Source organism: Hippopotamus amphibius, chromosome 5 (genome assembly GCF_030028045.1).
Source record: "Hippopotamus amphibius kiboko isolate mHipAmp2 chromosome 5, mHipAmp2.hap2, whole genome shotgun sequence".
Lineage (NCBI taxonomy): Eukaryota > Metazoa > Chordata > Mammalia > Artiodactyla > Hippopotamidae > Hippopotamus > Hippopotamus amphibius.
The window spans coordinates 118,685,613-118,704,221 of record NC_080190.1 but is presented as its reverse complement, the minus strand read 5'-3'; the positions used below and the strand labels follow the sequence as shown (position 1 = coordinate 118,704,221).

Here is an 18,609-nt window from a genome sequence, read left to right as displayed (position 1 = left end):
TTTGGCCACACCATGCAGCTTGTGGGATATCAGTTCCCTGAACAGGGATCAAACCCAGACCCTCGGCAATAAGAATGCAGAGTACTCACCACTGGACCACCAGGGAATTCCCCCAGCAAGTTATCTTGGGGGACGTTGACAAACTGATCCTAAAGTTTATATGGAGAGGCAAAAATACCCAGACTAGCCAACTCAATATTGAAGATGACCAAAGTCAGAGGACTCACACTACCCAACTACCAGACTTACTATGAACCTACAGTGATCTAGAGAGTGTGGTACTGATGAAAGAATAGACAAATAGATCAATGGAACAGAATGGAGAGCCCAGAAGTAGAGCCACAGAAATAAAGTTAACTGATCTTTGACAACAGAACAAAGATAGTCTGGAGTAAAGATAGTCTCTTTAACAAACGGTGCTGGAACAACTGGACACCCTCTTGCAAGAATGAATCTAGACACAGATTTTACACTCTTCACAAAAATTAACCACAAACATAGATAACTAATGAGAACCTATTGCATAGCTCAGGGAGCTCTACTCAATGCTCTGTGCTGACCTAAATCCAAAAGAGGATTTGGACAGAAATCCAAAAAAGAGGTGATATTTGTACACGTATAGCTGATTCACTTTGGTGTACAGTAGAAACTAACACAACATTGTAAAGCAACTATACTCCTTTAACGCAAAATGAATCATAGACCTAAATATAAAATACAAAACTATAAAACTCTTAGAAGAAAACACAGGAAAACCTAGATGACCTTGGGTATGGTGATGACTTTTTAGATACAGCACCAAAGGCACAGTCAAGGAAAAAAAAGCAAAAAACTGATAAGCTGGACTTCATTAAAATTAAAAACTTCTGCTCTACAAATGACAATGTCAAGAGAATAAGAAGACAAGCCACACAATGAGGGAAAATATTTGCAAAGGAGAAATCTGATAAAGGCCTATTATCCAAAACATATAAAGAACTCTTAAAATTCAACAATAAAACAACTCAATTAAAAATTGGGCCAAAGACCTTTAACAGACACCTCACCAAAGAAGGTATACAGATAGCAAAATACATATGAAAAGATGTCATCAGGGAAATGCAAATTAAAACAATGAGCTATCACTACACACCTATTAGAATGGCTAAAATCCAGAACACTGACAACACCAAATGTTGGTGATGATGTGGAGCAACAGGTATGCTCATTCACTGCTGGTGGGAATGTAAAAAGGGACAGCCACTTTGAAGATAGTTTGGTGGTTTCTTACAAAACTAAATATACTTTTACCCATATGATCCTACAATTACCCAAAGGAGCTGAAAACTTATGTCCACACAAAAACCAGCAGATGTTTGTAGCACCTTTATTCATGGTGCCAAAACCTGAAAGCAAATAAGATGTCCTTCAGTAGGTGAATGAATAAATAAACTGTGATACATCCAGACAACAAAAGAGTATTCAGCACTAAAAGAAATGAGTTACCAAACCATGAAAAAACATGGAAGAAACTTAAATGCATACTACAAAGTGAAAGAAGCCACTATGAAAAGGCAAAGGACTGTATGAATCCAATTATATGACATTCTGGAGAAGGCAGAACTACAGACACTAAAAAGATGAGTGGTTGTTGGGAATTGGTGGGTAGGGATATTTAGGTAGAGTACAGAGGGTTTTTAGAGTAGTGAAAATTCTCTGTATGATACTATAATGATGGATACATCTCATTATACATTCATCCAAGCTCGCAGACAGTAAAACACCAAGCATGAACACTAACGTGTGTGTGTGTGTGTGTGTGTGTGTGTATGGAATTTGCATGATTATGATATATCAATGTAAGTTCATCAACCTCAACAAGTGTACCACTTTGCTGGGGGGGAAGCTGATAATGTGGGAGGCTATGTGGAGGGACAGGAGATACATGGGAAGTCTCTGTACATTCCTCTTAATTTTGCTGTGAACCTAAAACTGCTCTTAAAAAAATAAAGTCTTTTTTAAAAGTTTGCTTTTTACAACAGTAACTTCATTGTTTTTCTTAAAATACATGTGCACTACAAAGATTTCAAGCAAAAAAATGAAGTAAAAAAAAATTCCACCACCCTTTCATACATAATAAACATATAAATGGTTTAGAGAGTGAGATCTTTGTGTATCAAGAATATTCTTTTATTCGCTAAAATTCCCTTATCCACTAAAGGGGGAAAAAAAAGTTTTATTCTTAAGTTAATTTTTTAAATACAGGTGAAATGTGTTCCTTTTTAAAAGATTATTCCTGCACATAAATCACATTTTTAACAAATATCTTCCCAACAGGCCCAATATACTTTCAGTATTGGTTCTGCTTTATTTCTGATTATATTTTAAGTAGAAATAACTCAGACATTTTAAAAATTGAGTGCATTTGTCCTTTAACTTGTTCAGATAATCACTGGTCTATAAACAAATGCTACTCAAAGGCATAATGTTCAGTAAAAAAAGACTGCTATTTACAGAAATCCTACAGATCAATCCTTTCATAAGGAAGTAAGGGTATAGTGAGAAAAGCAACAGATTAAAAGTTGGAAGAACTAGGTTTAAAGCTCTAACTTTTCCACTTTCTAATTGTGTGATTTTGGAGAAATCCTGACCTTTCTGAGTCTCAACAATCAAATCTTCAAAATATTGAAGATAAATTACTTGTAAAGTCTCCTTCCAGCATTTCTATTCTCACTCCATTCCCAAAGAAGGCCTAGAATGATTAAGTATGAAGACCTAGGATTATAAGCAAACAAAACCAGAAAAAAACCTGTTGTATAAGGTGTTATTTCTGTACGCCTATGGAGAACAGGAAAACACAGCAACAAGGTAATAAGGTGAAATACAGCGAACACTGGTCTACAAACTGGGTCATGCATACATACCCCGAGGAGCACCCAGGCATGCAGAGTTTCAAGGGAATTGATTTCTAGGTTCTCAACTTCCATATGTACAATTTTCTAGAACCATTCTGCTGACATGTCAGTTTTCATTTACCTCCTCTCCCCTTTCATCTCTCCTCTTCTGCCATACATAACTCTCAACACTTCCTTAAACTTACTATGGAGCTGGGGCCTAACAGCAGCTGAGGAGCCAAAAGGAGAGTTTAAAATATTCATGCTCAGAAAGTTAACTGCTCTCCAGACTGGGTATCAAATTTTTTTCAATTCAAGGGGTCACCAGCTCCTACTTCCATGAAAATTGAAGGAGAACCAAATCCATTTGCTACTTGAGAAAGCATTAAAAAGATTTTTGTAGGATCACTTTGTTGTCAACTGAAAAGAATGGGTGATATTGCTAAAATAAAGCACTTTTTATTTACATCTACTAAATCTGTGAACAAGATTTCTCAATACTTTCACTATTAAAGTAAAACAGGAAGAGAATCAATGTAGAATCCCATCTTTTCTAATAATATTTATAAATGGATAAAATATAAATATTTATAAAATGACTTAAAATAAACAAAATGCATTTCCAATTAAATTTTTACAATTTAATACTTATTACATTTTATAACTCACACATTGTTTTGATTGCCTACTGGTCACCTCTGTATTGATATCAATCCAAAATAAATCTGACACAGCCTTACAGACACAGGCAATTTCAAATGTTTTAAATTATAATTGTTTTGCATAGAACTCAGAAGAACTGGATGACACATCTAAAATAAGGTACTTTCTATTTCCACCTACTAAATTGAGTGAATTTACTTACTTTTCTTGTATAAAAGTATGATACCGTGATTGATAAAATGCTTTCAAGTATAAAAGAACACATTAGGATAAGAATATGTAGAGATGGTCAAATAGAAATGAGTTCAAAGAGAAAAATAAGGAACGTAAAAGTTCTGCCTTAAAATTAAGAGCTTGCTCATGTTTTATTAAAACTGATGATGGGAATATCAAAATTTAAAAATTCCCCTGGATATATTTAAAACCATGATTTGAGTAATACACCAAAATCTATACAATTTACAAACACTAACACTTAGAAGAAAAATTCTAGATGTGTAAGAAGGTATCCAATTTTTTGTTTGTTTTTCAAGTTTTTCAAAGGGATACATGAGCAAAAAATGTGTGAAAACCCTTGTAGTAGTAGTCATTAGCATTAACTTTCCTCCTAAGATACTGCCTACTGGACATCCCCACTTAAAATCAACATACTTAAAGTAAACTTAAAATGTACTCCACCACCCTCCCCTAATCCCCACACACATCCACAAAAGAGGAAAAGAAAAGAAACAAAACCTGCCTCTCCTTTTGTATTTCTGTTACTAGCTTCAGGATCTACCTGGTCTCCCAAATTTAACAGGTGCAGTTTTTCATCCTTGTTGTTGTTTCTTTTTAACCTCTCAAATTAAAATCAGTTCCTAGGACCTAACTCCTAACTTTCTATCTCATTCCTTCCACCGCTGCCCCTGTTCAAAATTTCTTCACCGGCTGTCATCAAATAGCTCTTCTTTAGAACAATAACTACACTTAAATTTACTTCCCAACATCTCCCATGGAGAGCGAAACTACTTTATCACAGCTATACAAAAATACCTGTCATGCATACAACTGAATTACCCAAAGAATTACAGAATCATGAAGTTGGACAGAACTAGAGGAGTCAAACCCCTTGACAAGAAACTCATCCAAGTATTTTTCGGGAATTTACAATTTCATATTCCTCTCTGGACATCTCTGTCAGAGATCTGGGCCCAAATACAACTTGACTTTTTCTAGGATTATTGTAGTTTAGAAAGGAGATTCATGTTAAAAGAAGAACGTGTAAAATTACACAAAATTCTAAACAAAAAGTTAAAAATTACTTATAATTTCACCATACAGAGAAAGCTTCAGTTAGCATTTGGGAATATATACTGGGTTTTTTTTGTTTTGCAAGCATGCATAGTGTGTGAATATGTATATATTTTGATTTATTTTTAAACAACATTGGGATTAATCTGTAAATACCCTGAGGTTTTTTTGTTATTGTTTGTTTGCTAGCTTAATGTTTTTGAAAGCAATTCTTCATGCAATTAAATATTCTTCAAATTCTTCCAAGTGTTTTAGTAGGAACATAATATAGAAATAATAGAAAATACTAAAATTTATTTAGCCATCTGTAAACTATTATATTTTAAATTCTTCAATGCATTTCAGTGGTTACACAATATAAAAATAAATACCATATACTCACAATGATAAATACTATAATTAATTTAACCATTTGTAAATTATTTGTTTTCAATTTTTCAGTGATAAATACATGATGAATATCCTTGAAGATCATTAATCTTTATCTACATTTCTAGTTATTTGCTCAGGACAGATTCCCAAAAGTAAATTACCAGGTAAAAGCACTAATTTTCTAAGTATTAATTTTTTTTTGCCAAATTACTTTTCAGAAAACTTAAAACAATTTAGACTCCTACTAGTATAATCTTCAAGCTATATACACTTACTTTTTAAAAATTTGTCAATCTGAAAGCAAAAATCAGTATCATTCTTTTAACATGCATTTCTTTTATCACTAGTGTGGTTAAACACAAGATCTCCCTTTCTATTTCTACTGTCTCTACCTACTGGTCCTTACCTCTCTGAGGTAACATTCTTTTTCCATGTAGTAAGAGGAAGTAGAAGAGAATGCATGGGCTTTAGGGTCAGAATGACCCAGTTTAATCCATTTATAGTACCTAGTTGTGTTGCCCTGGACAAGTGATAACTTTAAGCTTGGATCTCCTCCTGAATATTAGCAACTGATCTTGCAAAGTAGGAAAAGGGTATAGCAATCAAGAACATACAACCAACCAAAATCTAAATTAATCATCTCTCCTTCCTCTCATTCACATGGCAAGCCTTCAAATACCAGAAGACAGCAATGCTCCATCATCTCTCACCAACCACTCCCCACCTCCATTTCCACCCCTCCTGCCCCAAATCCTGAGTCTTTTTTTCTCCAGACTAAATGTCTGCAATTTCTTCAGTCACATATCAAATACTACAGTTTCAAATCACCTCACCACCCTGGTCACTATCTTCAGAGTATGATTTAGCTCAATCATGTCTTCCTAGAATATGGCATCTGCAACATAATATTCCAGATATGGTTTGAAAAGACCAGAGTGAAGGTTACCATTTCAAATAATCATCTCAAATCATCAAATTTGTTTTTCTTTACCCAGATCCATGAACCAACAAAATCTACAATCCATAAACCTAAAAGTCTTACTGTATTCCACTCACCTTCACCAATGAGGCAGACCAGTGTGAAAGTAAGGGTGTGGAACATGACAGGATCTTCTCCAAGCTCTTGCCTGATGCCTCAGGCAGGCAATTTAACCTGCCTCTACACTCAGTTTACTTACTCTTTGGTAAAAATGGGATTTAATTTCTCTAAGATCAGTTTACTCACTCCTTGGTAAAAATATACCAAGAACTGCCAATTATCTCATGAAGTAATCTTTTGTAAAGATGAAAAATATCAATTGCAGTATGTGGCATGTAGGAGGTACTTAATAAATGCAAACAAATAATTGTAATTAATACTGAAGCAAGACTACTGCATCTTTATTAAGCACTGTTTGCAGAGTACTTTACACAGTCCTGAGCTAGAGTTTGGTCTGCTCAAAACTCCGAGAAATGGAGTAGGTTCTGCCGAAATCTAGTTATCTGATTAACAAGTTTTCTTTCCCAAATTATGCCCTGCCTTTGTCCTCTCCTCCCTCTAGCCATCATCTTCAGAAAACGAAGAGCCATCCCTACCAGCAGGTGGAGGCATGGAGCAATAATCCAAAATTCCTACTCAAAGTTATAAGCAGGAGAGACTGACCTCCACCACAGGATCAGCGGCACAGGCCCCTTCAGAAGGTTTCCAGCCAGCAGCTAAAATGAACCCCTGCAAGCTTAGAAGGCTCATCTACAAATACAGTTTTTGTTCCTCTCCGCATATATTGATCACATGAACACTCAGACCTGAACCAACCAAGCAAAAGTATCATTTACTTATGAATAATCGTTTGAAAGGAATACCTGGTAACAACGTAAAAAAACAGTCTACCTTACTTTCAGGCAAGAACAGACCATTTAAATGTGTAAGAAAATAAACACTCAATTTTCTCTCAATTCAAATTAATCATAGAATATGAGCAACTTGTAGCCAGAATAAAAAAGTTTTGAGTTGTTTTTAAATTAGGAGATTAAAAATTAATCGTAGAAGTTTCCTGGAGTGGCCAAAGGGAATGTAAGAATGTCCAAAAACTTCAACTAAAGATATTGAGTCGAGAGACTTCTAACAAAATTAGAAAGATTTTATAGAAGCACAACAAATGCAATACATACACTCTTTAGTACAGAAAAAAAAAATTAGATTTGTTAAGAGTATCTGCATGCAATGAGGGTTCTTTATCAACTAAATTTCCTAGGTGTCTTTATGACTATTAATGATCCCAGACAAAAATTGAGTTAAGCTAAACTTTATCCATTTCCCTTTGCTCAGCTCTCCTCTTCCAAGCTTGTCTCTATACATCCATCCCCAGAAAAGAAGTCAATTCTCTAAAACTGTTCTAATCCTTTTTGAAAAGAAAGGAAAAAAAGAATGAAGGGGGGGGGGAGAGGAAGAGTTGAAATTTACACTAAAGTATCAGCAGACGTCTTATCAAACTGCCTCAGAGAGAATGGATGATACATCCTCTCCCTCTTTCCATCCAAAGTGAGCTCCCTATTCTTCCTAACTCCTGTAAAGGGCTTAATATTTTACCTCTTGAAGGACCTTTGTGTTTAAGAAAGAATTTTTGAGTAGACAGTAGGTACAACTGACAGAACTCTAGGCATTGCAACAAAGCAGCAAACTCTGGACACAGGTCTAAGACCTCCCCATTCACATCCCACAGACAACATGTATTCCTGATGACAACTTATAAACCAGTAATCAGAACACTCTACTCCTCAACCAAAACTACAGTCCACATACACTATAGATTTACATTAATATTATGTTTGAGCATGTATTTGAAGTGTAGTATAAATACATATTTGCTCCGAAGTAAAAGCCAAAATATGGTAGTACTGAATTTAAATCCAAGTACGAAGCGTTTCTGAAAACAGAAAAATGAAACCAAAGTCCCAACCAAAGGAGTGTCTTGGGAGTGCACAGGGAGGAAGGCCTCAGGAACAGAATCTTTCACTGGTTCACCGCTGTTCACTCCACCCTGACCCCACCCCGACCCCCGTACTGAGCACAGGCTTGTGAAGTGGCAACAACTATGCTAACAGTACTTGAAATAATAAGCCACCATAATAAGCACAGGATATGCAAATGAAATGTCACAAAAGAGGTAATGCAAATGTACAAAAAAACACTTGAGAAATTGTATACTCTTGCTTACTGCAAGTGACAACAAACTCTGTGTACCACAGCGCATCTACTGAAGCAGTAAAACATTTACATAAACGTTTATAAAATATTTATAAAATGTTTATTTAATATATAGTAGTATGATTTAATACTATACGATTAGAGATGAAAGAGGCTCATTCATCTTTGAACCATAGAAGAGAGAATTCTAGAAAAGTCAAAAAGTGTCCCTACCTCTTGACCCAATCTAGTGATTCCACTCTAAAGACTTTATTAAACTTGCGTGAAGGTATTAAGTGAAGTTTTGCAAACAGCAACAACCTGAAAGTAGCTCTCATGTTCAGCCTCCAGAGAATGTGCTACTGACAGATCAACATGACATCACTGCCAACCATCAAGTTCAACTACACACCTGCTCTGCCAATACAGTAGCCACTAGCTGTAAGTAGCTATTTAAACAAAACTGATTTTAAAATTCAATCCCTCAGTCAGAACCAGCCATATTTCAAGGGCTCACCTAGCTAAATGGCTAGTGACTATTATATTAGGTACCGCAGAGAACATTTCTATTATCACAAAAGCTTCTTTTGGTAGTGCTGATCTACATAGCTACATGTGCCATCCTCTCTCCTCCTCCTCTACATGTTCCCATTTACTGAGAAACATGTTCTTAACCTTCAGGTCTCGGCCTAAGGCTCAACTACCACATGAGGCTTCCCCTGATTTACCCAGGATATTTAAGTATACCTTCTTGTAGTCTCATCACACCTTCATCATTCCAATACAAAAATTACATCACATATAACCATACCATTTTCCCCACCACAATCCTGTAAACTTCCTCAAGGAGGAACCAACTTTTATCCAAGGGGCTCTGAACTGTTCTGGCACATACAGGACCTGCATAATTTGTCACATACTAAGAACGTTGCTAAAGACAACAGAGATGTAGACTATGACTACAGGTGAAAAATGCTTGTGTATAAAGCAGGCAATACTTCAAAGAAAAACTTGGTTAGGTTGGCAGGCTCACAAGAGATTTTTTTTTTTTTAAACTACTAATTCTTTACATTTTCGCAGTACCTAACACAAGGAGCCTCATTCACAGAGGTGTTCAGTAAATATTTGTGGAATAGCTTCTGGATTAAAAAAAAAAGACACCAAGAATGAACCCTATGGTAAACTATGGACTCTGGATGATGATAACGTGTCAAGGTAGGTTCAGCAACTGTCAAGGTAGGTTCAGCTACAAACGTACCGCTAGTGAACAAACGTACCGCTCATGTGGGGGATAACGCTGATGAGGGGGGCCATGGACGTTCCAGGTGAGGGGTGCACGGGAAATCTCTGAATATTCTACTCAATTATGCTGTGAACCTAAAACTGCTCTACAAAAACTAGGTCTATTTAAAAAAAAAAAAAAGACATAGATGGTAAATTAGAAATTAAATTTACCCTATTATGGTATTAAAAGCATATGTTTACATGTTAGATCCCAAAATTTTGTTCAATAATAACACATATCATAGGTTTATGATAAATTTTTAAAACTAAACTTCAGATTTCTAACCCAAATAACATTTGTTTCCAGTGCACAGAAAATCTGACTGAAATAATCCTAGGTGTGGTGTTTTGGCGTGCTATCCATACACTGACTGAACTTCCACACTTAATAAGCACCTACCTATGCAAAGCACTGTGGCCACAGCGATGAACAAGATAAATCTCTACTCTCACAATATTTTTTCCAAATAAGAAATGTATTCTGCAAGAGAAATGTTTAAACTCAGCTATCAACAATAGATATCCCCAAATGGCAAAAACAATCATCTTTTATTACCCTTATTTTTCAAATAATTTAAAAAAAACTTGTATTAACCGTTTGAGAAAGCAGTACATGACCTGGTTTAAAACAAAAAGTTAATGCTTCATTTGCTTGGCATCCTTGGGAAAATTGCTGCTCCACATACATGAATTTTCCAGATAACTCATGCTTGTTCATTTAAATACCAACACTTAAAACTGTTTGGCATGGAGATTTTTTTAAAGTACCACTCTTTCAACTTTTAAAAACAGAGTCTATTAAATACTATTTTGACTAATGTCAAAAACATTACTGTGTTGTATAACACTCAAGATGCCAAACTTTGTCTTTTTAAAAAGTCGCTGGCTTTGAAGAGTGTTTCTTTTGATCCTAAGCTTTTGGTGCGACAGCTGTCAACTATTGCTGCTAACAGTATGAATCTGATTCTAGCAGCCTCCCATCCCCCTTCAAATCTGCTGCTACTTAGAAAAAGAGTTTGTCAGAATTTTGCCTAAAACACAGAGGTTTTGAGAAGATCTCAAAGTCTTAATGCCTGCAGTTACAAATTCCAAACCAAGTTTTGGGTAAATGAGTTACTGCTATACCTGGATGAAAGTCCTTACGTTGATTTCCTATTTTCAACTGATGCTCAGTCAGAGATAACTTTATTAGCCATTCACTCATTTGACCAATATTTACTAAGTCTCTACTATTAACTAGGCCCCAATATTACAATGCAAATTGCAAAGACTGCTAGTTGTGAACATATTTTAAAATTGAAGTACTCTAATATAAACAACTGTTCTACTTAGTCCTAAAGAAAAAAAAAACAGGTTTCTCAAAGTATTTTAAATGAAATTACAAAACCACCTAGACTTTTTATAATTCTTGTAACTTTAGACTTAGAAACTGAAGATTCAAGGGTAAAGAAAGCTTCTGATTTAACCAAATATTTACAGAGCTCTGAATAAGATTCCAAGATTTTCTACTCTTTTCCAGTCTATTACAAATTCCCATCTGGCCCTAAAGAAATCACCATGATGCATGTTTTAGTATTAAATGATAATCAAAGTCTTGATGATGGTAACCATTCAACATCATGGTAAGTCTACTGTCATTTTAATGTTGGGCATCGCGAATTTGAAAAAAAGTGTTAATTCAGGAAAACTTCAGTCCAAATTTTCATAAGTTCCTATACGCTTCACCTTGGGGTACAATTTCTTTTAAGTTTTAAGGGTAAGTATGGCGTGACCATACAGTGTTTGCTTTATCTGCCACAATCATATTTTTTAAATTCCATTACCCATTTAAATCTAAGGCTAGGAAATGAATCAAGAAGGAATGGGGCTTAAAGATGGTCTCTGTGGATTAATTAAGACACCAGGTAAAATCCCTGGTATCAACCTTACTTGTTTTAATTCCCTTGGAATCTCCCATCTCATTCATTTTCTCCTTGGGGAGCACAAGTAACTTTATTCACCTTTTATAATTTTACAAATGATTACTTACTGCCTTTATTATTTAGACTGAACCGGAAATGGGTACTAGTCATGTGCTGCTGATATGAAAAAGAAATGAAAAAACGTACTACGGTTAAAATCTTTTTTAGTATTAGTAGTCTTCAATATTAAATTCGGAACGTGAAAATGCTTTAAGCAATACTGTAAAGGCAGATCATGGACCTAACTTTCAAAATAACTATGTAGTGTTATTTTAAAAGGTCACTTAATATTATAGTAACCTTTACAAGTTGGCTCTGACCTCATTAGCATACCACCTTGTCCTGTGAAAGAATTCTGCTTTTTAAATAAAAATTCACAGAAAAGCCCAAATACAAGCTACTGCTCTCTCTCCACAAAAAATTTCAGCAAAAAAGCGAATGACAACTATTTGCTGGACACACCTACTATAAGAAAAATCTCTATCGGGTGCTATCCACAGTACCAGTGAAAACAAAAAGAAATACAGACCGGGCTCAAGATATTTACAATATAATTGGAGAGAAAAAAACATATACTCCCATAAAAGAAGCTAATATCAATCAACAGGAAAAATAAATACATGTGATTTAAAAAGTGATCATGAACATGTAACGTTCTGGCAGCAGAAATGCAGGACACTCAGTTCAAATGTAAACAAAACAAAATTCTTTTGGCCTCCCTATTTTAAATCTGGCAATCAAAATCAGCCAGAAGTAAGACGCTGGGCCAACAACATCACCATAGAAAAAAACCGAAATTCTCAGGAGCAACCGGTGTTGGACCATTCAAAACAAAGTCTTCCTGTGAGTGCTCCATCAGTATACTTCTCCTCTTAAAATCTCCTTATCAAATTAAAAACAAAACTGATTCCTGGCTATCAACTTTACGGAAACCGAAGCTTCGAGGAAGCACTTTCAATACTTGTTTCTGTGATTTCACTTAGGGTCCATCCACAGAATCGAAGGAGTCGGAGAGAAGAGCAACCGGGGATCGACCTATTGTTCGGAGAACCGCAGGACCATCCGAGCACCGCGGGGCGCGAGGGAGCTGCGGGAGGCGAAGCGCAAACCCGGCACAGGTGTGTGGGGGTGGGGGGGTGGCCAGGGGTGGCCAGGTGTGCCCAGGGCCACAGCTAAGGAAAAGAGGCCGAAGGTCCAGACTCAGACGTCGAGAAAGAGGGGAAGACGAAGTCATCCCTGAGGCTGGCCGCCGAGCACGGAGCGGGGCGGGCTTGGGGAGGGTCTGAAGGGCCCCCAGAGCCCACCCGGGTCCGCGCCTGAGCAGGCCAGGGGGGCTGAAGCTCCGAGGATCAAAGAAAACGCTCCCGAATCGAGGGGCCAGCCTAGAAATCCCCAAACAATGGGCAATGCTGTATCTGAGGCGAACGGCGAGGACTGGGGAGCAGGGGTCTCGGAGGTGAAGCCTGGCGGGAAGAGGGAAACAAAAGAGAAGCCCCCAAGTGTGGGCCCCCGGCGGCGGCGGCGGCGGCGTTTACCTGTGAGAGCTGCCGGGGATTGGGGCAGCCGAAGAGCGCGGAGCTGGAGCTGAAGCTGATGGCTCCTCGGCGGCTGAGGACGTGCTGGGGGACCGGCCTGTCCAGGGGCAGCACCGGCAGCTGGTAACATACTTCCATTGAATACGCCCGCCCTGCCCCCGCGCGGCGCCCGCCCTGCCGCGGCCGCCGGCCCCTGCGCTGGGAAGCCGAGGCGGAGGCAGGGCGGGCGAGCGGGCGCCGACCCCGGGCCGGGAAGCCGCGCTCACGCCTCCCCCACCCCAACCCTCCGCCGGGGCCGCCGGCGGGAAGGCGCTGCGGCGGCCGCGGCGACGGTTACCAAGACCAGCGCGCGCCCGGCTTCGGGGTGCACGCGGGGGCAGCACAGGCAAAGTCGGAGGGGGCGCCCCGGCGCCCCCAGGCTCTTCGGCCGAGAGGAGAGGGTCCGGGGGCAGCAGAGCAGGAACCGAGCAAGGACAGAGCAAAGCGGTGCAAGAAAAGACGGCTGGAGCCAGCGGCGAGACCCGGGGCGCGCGGGGCTCGGGAGCAGCCACCAACTCCGGCCGCCGCCGCCGCCGCCGCGGTCCTGCCCCTCCCCTCCCCCGGAGCCTGACTCCACTCGGCCGCCGGCGCGAGCCCGGCGTAATTCACACTTTGCAGCCGCGGACCCTGCGCCAACCACGGCCGCCGCCACCGTGACGTCACGACGCCGCGCCGCCGCAGCGCCCAGGGAGACCGGCTAGCGGCGGAGGGGCTGAGCCGCCCTCCTCCAGTGCCGCATCTTGGCGTTCAGTCACCGTCCCTCCCGCCTCACGCTGCCCTCCCCCCCCCACCAATCCTCGGCCTGCAGCCCCCTCCCCCCCAGCTCTCTCCCCTATCTGCCCCCCCTCCCCCACCAGCCGAGGCGCGTGCGCACCAGGCCCCACCGTTCGGGGACATTCCCCTTATCGCTAAACTCTGGCGTTCGGGCGCGCTGAGGGTGTGGGGTGGGCTCAGCCTACACGAGAGGAGCGATTCCGGCCTTTCGGCCCCAAAAACCCAAAGCGCGCGGCCCACTCGCTGCGCTCAGCCCTGACCGCGGGGTCACCGCGGTGTTTCCCTCCTTGAATTCCCATTCTTGGGCTTCGCTGGGGACCGCTGCGGCAGTGACGTCGGCGGGCCGCGCGGGCACCGTTCTCCCCGCTACGTCACTGCCAGTCCCCCGGCGGGGTCGGGCTCCGGCGCTCCCCTGGCAGGTGCGGGGCCGCCCCGGGCGGAGGGGCTAAGAGCCGAGCCGAGAATGCGGGCGTGAGGAGGGGGCGAGGGGTTGAAGGGAAAACACCGAGAATGAGAAAGAAGAAGTGAGAGTATGCATTGGAAAAAATAAGAAGGGAAGGATGAAAATGAGAAGACAAAGGGGAAAAGGAGACTGCGTACCCTTTTACCAAAAGTGTTTTTGTTTCTCGGCTTTGATTTTTAGAAGGCAGGAGAAAATAACTCGACCTGGTTTGTAAACTGCAGGTTCATTTTGTTACATTTCTCCCCAAACCATCAAAGCTTTTCAGCTGCCACCCTTTGTTTCAAGTGCTTTCCAGCCTGTGGGACATCAGCCTGAACAAGCTCCCCTCTGCTGGCAAAATTGTTGATTTGGCTCTGCTGTCAGGGCATCCACCCTTCCACTTATGTGCTATGACCAGCCACTGGCAAGTTGGCAGATCTTTGAAAGTACTGCGTAGCCAGTACCGATGAGATCAGGTATCATATGCTCATGATCCCATAAATCAACAGAAGTCTGCAAGACCTTTTATCATCTTTCCATGACATCTGTTTCTTTTACATCACTTAAAACTTTCTGCCTTCTCATGGGTATTTTTCTACTTGTCTGCTTTCTACCATTAAAAGGATATCACTCCCACTGTGGTTTCATGGATTTTTGTCCTCACTAGGTGGTAAGCTTTCATTTAGCGCAACTGTTACCAACCCGGGTTCTTGGACTCATTGATGACAGGCCAGGTGGGAAGTTCAAGCAAGGCTTTATTGAACTTCCTGCCACTATACAGGAGGGAGTGAAAACAAGCTAGGTTTTCTTGCTAGCTGGAAGGGCCCGGGGTGGGGTGGGGAGAAGATTGTGAGCTGATCCCTTAAATAGGGTGAGGGTAGGGGCAGATCCTGGGGTGGATCCTGGGGGGTCTTGCTGGAGGGGTGGCTTAGCAGTCTACCCACCCCTTTGATGGGTGTCATGTGCAGGGATCATGCACAGTACCCTGCTTTTGCTCCTGACACCTCAGAAGTGGCAGTTGAGTTTTTAGTCGTTTTGTATCTTGTTCATAATCTGCCCCAGCTGTTCATGCATGCAGTTGTTTTTCCTCCCTTATTGTTTCTTTGTATTCTGTTGCTCGAGGAGACGTTTGTCCAGGTGTAAGCACTGCAACAAAGGGTCCCAGGTCCCAGCCCCTCTCACAATAACTGACCCGAATCATCTGTGAAACCCTAATCACTCCCACAACATCTAGCAGATGTACTGAGCATCCTCTGTATGCTTGTGATTAAGCTGACTACTATTTACTTTTGACAAAAACCCCATGAGGTAATAGTTTCTAAATTGAAACGAGGCTCAGGGAAACATAACTTGCCTTAGATCTTCCACAGATAAATGGCACAACTTACCTCAAATAATGTCTGAATTCTGTGTTCGTCTAAACACCCAGAAGGCAGTATTGGCGTGATATCAGACAGTATATGCCAAATAACTATAACATATTTAATAACATCTAAGAGACTCAGTTTAAATCATTTAATAAGACTCAGATCTCCCTTCAGCAGAGAGGGGAGCTATCATTTACTATGCACCCACTGCAAACCATGATAGGTATTCTACATAGATTTAACTTAACCCTATGCAACAGCCACATAAGTAAAAACTTGATCCCAGTTCTACAGGTGGGGAATCAGGTTTCAAGACCATAAATCATTTGTGCCACTGAACTCTGTTCTGTATGATTTCAGAGCCATGCATTTCCACCACACCATGTGGTTTCTCAAGACCAGAACTTCAGCTGTTTTCAGTGTCCTTTACTATACTGGAGAATGTATTAGCGTTCTTCAGAAAAGCAGAACGAATAGAAGAAGAGAGAGAGAGATTTGCCACACATGTGCCTTGTCCAGGAGGCAGAGAAGCTGGAGGAGCTGCAGGCCCTGCTGCCACCCTTGCTAGTGAGGTGAGTTAGCAGATCGTGTGCAGAATCACAGTGGTGCCTGGGACCCTGCATGGACCTTTCAAGTGTAATGGCTGGTGCATCACTTCCACTTTTTATTTCTTTTGCAAATTTCTATTGTGGCCAACCATAACCGAAACTATAAAAGAGAATTCTGGGAAATGTAGTTCCAACATAGCTAAGCTGTCAAAACAAAACCACGCCAGTCCAACACTTGCCAACTTGACACTCACACGTGCTTTTAATCGTATTTAATTTTCAAATAAAGATGATAGCAAAATCATGCCTCTGTCCATATGATGCAACTCTTTCATACAACCTAAAACAGCTCCCTCCTTATCCAAAAGAGAATAGAGTCTTTGACGTTAATTCCTCTTCTTGACAAGTCACAGTATACCTTGGCTATCCTGTAACATATATATCTAAGATATAAGTTTACTTACTATTAACACATTGTAGAGGAATGAGAGAGGAGTAAAAGAATATAATTAGTTAATAAATACACAAATTCATATCAAAATTAGGAAAAATGCTCAGAACTGACAACGTGATCATAATTACTATTGGGTTAGCCAAAAAGTGCCTTCAGTTTTTAATAACACACATTTTTCATTTTCACCAAGGACTTTATTGAACAACGTATCCACCCTTTTGTTCCACTAACTTCTGCCATTTTTCAGGCAACTTCATAATTCCATCTTCCCAAAACTTTTTATCTTTTTGAGCAAAGAACTGTTCCAGGTGCCTTTTACAGTGTCCCGGGGATTGAAATTTTTTCCATTAAGACAATTTTGTAGAGACCAAAATAAACGGAAATCTGAAGGTGCAATGTCTGGTAAATATGGCGAATGAATCAGAACTTCCCAGCCAAGCTGGGGTTTTTTTGCCTGGTCAGCAAAGAAATATGCGGTCTTGTATTATGCTGATGGAAGATTATGTGTTTTCTGTTGACTAACTCTGGATGCTTTCCGTCGAGTGCTGCTTTCAGTTGCTGTAACTGGGAGCAGTACTTGTTGGAATTCATCATTTGGTTTTCCAGAAGGAGCTCATAATAGAGGACTCCCTTCCAAGCCTTCCAATCCCACCATATACACAATATCACCTTCTTTGGATGAAGACCGGCCTTTGGTGTGGTTGGTGGTGGTTCATTTCGCTTGCCCCATGCCACAATCTCTTCCATTCCACATTGTTGTACAGTATCCACTTTTCATTGCCAGTCACAATTTTAAAAATGGAACATTTTCATTGCGTTTAAGTAGAGAATCACATGCAGAAATACCGTCAAGAAGGGATTTTTGCTTAACTCATGTGGAACCCAAACATCAAAGCGATGAACATATCCAAGCTGGCGCAAATGATTTTCAAGGCTTGATTTGGGTATTTTGAGTATGTCGGCTGTCTCCTGTGGGGTAGAATGTTGATTGTTCTTAATTAATGTCTCGATTTGATCGCTATCAACTTCAACAGGTCTACCCAACCGTGGAGCATCATCCAGCAAAAATCTCCAGCACGAAACTTCGAAAACCACTTTTGACACCTTTGATCAGTCAATGCAACTTCTCCATACACTGCACAAATATTTTTTTTTGCATTTTGGTTGTGTTTTTACCTTTCTTGAAATAATAAAGCATAACATGCCGAAAATGTTGCTTTTTTTCTTCCATCTTCAATATTAAAATGGCTACACAAAAATTCACCAGTTTTGATGTCTTTTTTTAAATGCACACTGATATGACAGCTGTCATACACAATCTAACAAAATTGTTTCGAATGAAGTTAAAGACAACTGTGTACTAGTAAAGCCATCTTATGGAAAAAACCAAAGGAAACTTTCGGCCTACCCAATATTTATAACTATTTTCTTTCTCCTATTACCTGTCTCATATTCCCTTTGCCTTCAGCAAGCATCTCAGCTGAAAATGATTCCTTGCCTTGTGGGATGACCCAAACCTTCATTCCTAAAAGATCTGCATCAGCAGTGGTTCCACTTTTACCAGTAAAAGTATTCTTGCGTTGTAGTTTTCCATTGTCACAACACGGAGCATTGGAGCACTAAGTACTAAGAGGCCCCCCCAGAGAATCTCCAGCATTCCAGCCATATTCCTCCCTTCTCCTATTGTGTGGCAACAACTCAAAAATCTGCTTAGTGTCAGGGTCAATCACCTCAGGCAGTAGAGTAACCCCTTTCTTTGCACGTTGGTTAACTAGCACAAGGATCCCCAAATGGCCAAGTGGCAGTCTCAACTTCCAGTTTAATTGAACTCTTGCTGTGTA

The 18,609-nt window shown here is 40.2% G+C and overlaps 1 protein-coding gene across 1 annotated transcript in view; it reads right to left on the bottom strand.

Annotated features, from left to right (window-relative positions):
* PDE7A (phosphodiesterase 7A) overlaps positions 1-13,410 on the bottom strand; it is a 108,741-nt gene extending 95,331 nt beyond the window's left edge. Inside the window, exon 1 of the mRNA XM_057736203.1 lies at positions 13,145-13,410. Within this exon, the coding sequence (XP_057592186.1) occupies positions 13,145-13,282 (138 nt within the window). The 5' untranslated portion in view covers positions 13,283-13,410. The remainder of the gene's footprint in view (positions 1-13,144) is intronic.
* Between the last annotated feature and the right edge of the window lie 5,199 nt (positions 13,411-18,609).